This window comes from Pseudorasbora parva, chromosome 13, assembly GCF_024679245.1.
Source record: "Pseudorasbora parva isolate DD20220531a chromosome 13, ASM2467924v1, whole genome shotgun sequence".
In the NCBI taxonomy this organism is placed as follows: Eukaryota; Metazoa; Chordata; class Actinopteri; order Cypriniformes; family Gobionidae; genus Pseudorasbora; species Pseudorasbora parva.
In genome coordinates, this window is record NC_090184.1 from 17,808,582 (window position 1) to 17,814,458 (window position 5,877).

A 5,877-nucleotide genomic window follows, 5' to 3' on the forward strand; every position below is an offset into this window, starting at 1 on the left:
GTGTTTGATTAGGGTTGGAGCTAAACTCTTCTGGATCCTCTTCCGTTCCCCACCCCTGCCTAACATAATAACTGTTTAATATAAATATTTAGTAAAGGGTTGTTTTTAACTAGCTATCAAGTGCCTCTTAAAGGCAGCAGAAAATAATACATCTGATCTAGTTTAAAAATTCAGAAAAATAAAAAAAATATTCTGAGACAGACAGTCATTATACAGTAGTATTTATTGATATTGTATGGCCAGAGAAATACTGCAAGTTTGAAGGTGTATTCATGTACATAAAATATATTTCATGCAAATCGATACAAATGTGATATTTGGTGATTTCAGGAAACTGCTAACCCTTTTAATCCAAAGTTATAGCCCACTTATTACAATGACAGTACCCATAATGCACCTGAAAAACATAATATGGAAGATATTGATAATTCTGTTCCTTCTGTTACTGAATTTGTTTAATTTGCCTTAGCAGCCCAAATCCTTAACTACCAAACATAAATAACATACAAAAGCTTTAAATAAGGTTACAATGGCATAAATATTATAGCATGCAATGTTTGTGCAAACAAAGCTTTGATATTACTGGGTAGAAAACTCTTTGTTGTATCTTTTGGACAAATTTAATCAAAATAAATGTCACATTTCATTTCAGAGTAACCTGGTAATAACATGTCTTCCTCACCACAATTTTGTTTTTGTAAGGGTTTCGTTCTGTACATTGCTCTGCTATTAATTATTGCTATCTCAGACATGTCTGAGATCTAAATGATTCCCCGGACAGGTCATTATTATGCAAAGCTACAGATCTATCCTCATGTGGAAAAATGAGGATACACCAAAAAGACTGTTTTTTGTGACACTTTTTCTCCAACATCAATGAGGAGCAGACTGTTGGTCCACACCTTGAGTCTATCCCCTTTTTCGAGATAAAAAATACCTTCAGAGAACAGACTTTTTATCCACGGTGGGGATGTAAAGTTCACTGTTTCCAAGTAGGTGAGCAGAGGCAGGGGCTGTCCACCATAACCCACACTATAATTAATAATATCTTGCTGAAGAGTGCAGGGATAATCATATTTTTCGATTCCTCTGTATGTGATCTGCAATGAAACTTTGTACATTCCGTCACGAAGGATCATCAGAGATTCAAGGTCTTCATCCAAGGTGAAGTATTCGTTATAGGGCTGATATCCATTATACATCCATGGCACATGTCCTTGTTTAGCAAAAGTATCGTTTTTAACTAGAGAGAAGGGAAATGTGTGAATACATTTAGCCAAAAAATATAACAAAAATCTTTGAGAATGATATATTACTGTCTAACATTTGACTCAAACATAGTAACTTAATAGTCTTGTTAATGATTAATCATGCAGCTCTACTTAATATTTAATTGTAAACTTATTTAAACAGATGCTGTCTACTTAAAGTGACTTTCAGGGCCTGGATTACAGCAGGTATAGGCACACATTGTCTGATTAAAGGTACAACACTTGGTTACAGTTCTTGTTTTCCCAATGGTGAACTGGTGATTATGTCTTGTATTTACTTCTACTTATGCATTACTTCTTACCTGTCAGACGAATGAAAGGTGCTTGTTCCTCTGTCATTTCTTCGCTGCTGTTCGATTCAGGAGCCTGATGGTGCATTGCTACATGGATGAAAAATGTGAGATTCATATTATCAATGTGAATTTCAATACCAAGAAGTCATATATAACGCATCATTGTACCACAATGTGAATGACTCTAAATTCAAAATTTACAATAAAATTCAGCTTTAGAAATGAACTCACCAATTTTAGGTGCCTCCAGCATTCCATTTTCCTATGAAATGAGAGCAAAAACCATTTAATACACTAAATTAAGCAGTATATTGATTCTCTTGGGCATACACTAACTGTACATTTCATTTTTTAATCACTATTAATTTAATAGCTAGCAGCATATTTTAAATCACACAATGCAGCATTACTTCTTTTTTAGATACTAGAACATATTCTGTTGCTATTAGACATATGTCCTTGCCATTGAATTTCCTGCGGTATCAACTATTCACTTCTGACAATTATTCTCTTACTATACTGGCACCTATCCTAGTTTTTATAGTAATAATGTACTAGTATTTATTTACTTACAACCTATCCAAAACTTTTTAACACATTAAGTCATTGCAAGTAAAATCAGTAACCCAGTAGGCTATTTATGTTGTGATAGCTAAATAGTCATACTCGGGAGTAGACGAGTAGAATTGTTTTGTTGTTGCAATCAATATTAAACCGGTTATAACCTATTGCAACTTTAGCCTAAATATTTAAGATAGCCTATGAATGAAAACAATCTTTTAAAAATAAGCAAAGGGTGAATTTCACAGGCACATTGAGCAGTGACATGACTGTTCGACGTCGAATTTGAGTATATGCGTCTTACCTTGCACGCCGCCGGGTATGATGCATACATGGCTGTGAAGAGGCAGCAGGTGACGCAGAACAGCACGCTGATGGACTGGAAGAAGTATACCTGTCGCCGCAGCGATCGGTACTTGGTCTTTCGGCGGCTCACGGGCATGGGCTCCATTAAAACCACGGCTATCTCGTCTCTTCCCGTCTCCATAACGGACACTTTAAGAAGCACCGCTTCATTCCCTCGGACTCCTCTAATATACGCTATTTCTCCCACGTGTTTTCTTCAACGCCCAAAAACAAAACAGCCTACTCGTGCAAGTATCGGCACCTTGAATTCAAGGCTCCCAGCCCAGTCAATCCAGTGTCACTTCCTGGTTAGACGTCCTGAACTTGACTTCGAGCCAGCTAAATTCTTGACGCCTGAGCAAAACAATTATGTCGTCATCATTACAAGTGTTGCGTTTTCAAATCATTACTGTAAATGCCGGGGTAAGACCATTCGAAATCTCAATAGCATGCTTTGACTCATGGATCCATGAACAGTGTCTGAGTCTGACACAAATAGGCCTATGAATTTGCGAATAGACAATGAATCACAGATTTATTTTTATGTAGGCTATCACATTTTTAGCCTATCTTAAAATCTGCTTGACATCTACAAAACCAGTCGTAAGAGTCAATATTTTAGAAAATGAGATTTTTACATAATCTAAAAGCTGAATAGGGCCTTAATAAGCTTTCCATTGATGTTGCCTATATGGTTTGTTATATGGTTTGCCTATATGGTTTGTTAGACTAGGCCAATATTTTATGGAATGCCAAGTCTACCAAAATTAAAAATAAATAATATACAAAGAAATGTAAAAAAATAAAAAATACAGATAAATGATTATACATAGAAGAGCAAAAAAAAAAAAAAGTTTTCCCACATTTATTTATTATTTGATTTATTTATACATTTATTAATTTCAATTTAATTTCAATGTATTTTTACATTTCTTTGTGATATACGATTTTGACAACATGCCTATCCAAGTCATTCATCACAGACAGTGGTTGTGTCTCATTCAGTTCCCTAACTCCCAGGCTTGTAAATCAGTATATTGCTGGCTCACTGCGCATTGGGACACTGATGACTCTATTTCCAGCGATGTGACAACGTCCTCATTGTACAACATCATGAACAACAGCAGATCGGATGTCTTTTTGTCATCACTTGTAATGCTATTTAAAGAATATTAGGATGAATACTTTGTTTGTTACATATACAGTACGTGCAACTTTTCAGCCGTAAATAAATGACCTGTGTAACGATGTATGTTTATGCTGAAATATAATAAAATAATGGTTTCTGTTTTTAAAAACAGATATCACGCGTCGTTATCGGTCATTACGTGTACACTGTAAAAAATTATTTAGAAAAAAAGTTACCTGGTTGCCTTAAAATTTTGAGTTCATTGAAATTAAAATTTTGAGTTAATACAATGACATTTTTTTGAGATTCGACAGCCTTTATTAAAATATTCAAAGATTTTGTAAGCATATTGGGTAATTGTGTGTTATTTCTGATGACACAGTGAAACATGCCAAATTGTGCTATTTTCATAATTTATCACATTTTTTATGTGGTTCAGATTCAAAAATATTTTGAGTTTCTATTCATTAAACTAATTTCCTTCATTGCATCAACTCAAATTTTTAATTTCAATAAACTCAAAATTTTAAGGCAACCAGGTTACTTACTTTTTGTAAGTTAAACCAACAAAAAATACCACAATTTTTGTACAGTGTAGCGAGTTGGCTCACGTGATTTGAGATTCGTGCTTCAGAACTGCCGTTAAGGGAGCATAAACCTTGGTTTTGCGATGCACTGTGGGACTTTTTAGGGAGCGAACTGTTCAACTTACTGGAGGGAATCTGTCATTGAGACAGCCCTTAAATTGGCCAATTCTCTAATCAAGTACCCTGACTACTGAACTAGTGAGCTAACTGAGATGCAGTATCAACGTCAGTATAGGCTATACTTATTGTATTTCAGCCACACCACATGGTGTTACTGTGGCCTCGATTCTTCGCCCTTGCCTACTCTGAGCTCGACTGCTGTGTCTGAGATAAACCGTGCCCTCCTCATTACCCTACGGACAAGGAAATGTAAAATAACCAAGAGGCAACCTCCCGCAATCTCTCTTGAAGCCAATATGGAAGTAATGTAAACTGTAATTCCTTACTGGCCACTAGAGACAGGCTCCAGAAGGGAGCAAAATCTCATTGAGCCCCATGTTAAAATTCTCAACTTTACAGCAGAAAAAAACATGTTTACAGCCTGGTACAAAGTGTGGTTTTGGAGTTGTGGAACTGTGAGGGGGTGACATTTCTTATAACTCATTCGTTTACGTTATATAAAGCCTTAACGTTTTGCATAATTAAGGGCGTGGTTACAAGTGGATAGCCATTTATCTGCCGTCTATAGTCATTGCATCACCTAAGCTCCGCCCACATTCCACCTTTTTGCCCATTGGTGACACACGATGACTCGCTCACAAGATAGCAACGCCCAGCTCGACCATACTTTAAGCTTCAGAACGGCTTATCAGAATCCTATGGGTGACGTCACGGACACTACGTCCATATTTTTTTACAGTCTATGAAAATAACATAAATGTATAAATGAATAAATGTGGATATAAATCAAAATCAAAATAAATAAATGTATCCTAAATAAAACAATAAATAAATAAATGTAGAAAAAATAATTTATACACAAATAAGGAAATAAATGTATAAATAATTATTTATTTGAGTTTTTTTTTTTTTTGCTTTTCTATGTATATTTATGTTTTGCTTTGTTACTTTTTATTTTATTTTATTTTTACATTTCTGTGTATATTTATTTATTTTTAATTTATTTTTAATTTTTGGCAGACTTGGCATTCCATAATATTTGCCCAAGTCCTTAGCAATGCATATTACTAATAATAATACATTTTTGACATATTTACGGTAGGACATTTACAACATATCTTAATGGAACATGATCTTTACTTAATATCCTAATGATTTTTGACATAAAAGAAAGCAGAAAAAAAAGATAATTTTGACTCATAATATGTACTGTTGTCTATTGCCACAAATATACCCGTGTGACTTATGACTTGTTTTGTGGTCCAGGGTCACATATATTATGAGAACCGGTTATAACAACCCGATCACACATAAATGCGTATAAATAGTACGAGTGTGCAATGTTGTGGAATGTATATGCCAAAACTCATTTTGGCGTGCATATGATATGCTGTTTTTCGCGTTCATATGACACGCACTTTATGGCATATATGTCACACGCTTGGGTAGGTTTAGGGTAGTGGGGTGGGGGGTTCGTATGTATAATACGCCATAAAATGCGTATCATATGCAGGCGAAAAACAGCGTGCCATAGACACGCCAAAATGAGTTTTGGTGTATACATTCCACAA

At 35.1% G+C, this 5,877-nt stretch overlaps 1 protein-coding gene across 1 annotated transcript; it reads right to left on the reverse strand.

The window, feature by feature from the left end:
• Positions 1–218: 218 nt before the first annotated feature.
• On the reverse strand, positions 219–2,932 carry si:ch211-158d24.4 (uncharacterized protein LOC560966 homolog). The gene is made up of 4 exons (XM_067412563.1): positions 2,430–2,932; positions 1,796–1,826; positions 1,574–1,651; positions 219–1,243 (listed from the first exon to the last, which is right to left on the reverse strand). Exons 1-4 carry the CDS (start codon positions 2,610–2,612, stop codon positions 813–815), a joined length of 723 nt encoding a protein of 240 aa, XP_067268664.1. The 5' UTR covers positions 2,613–2,932; the 3' UTR covers positions 219–812.
• Between the last annotated feature and the right edge of the window lie 2,945 nt (positions 2,933–5,877).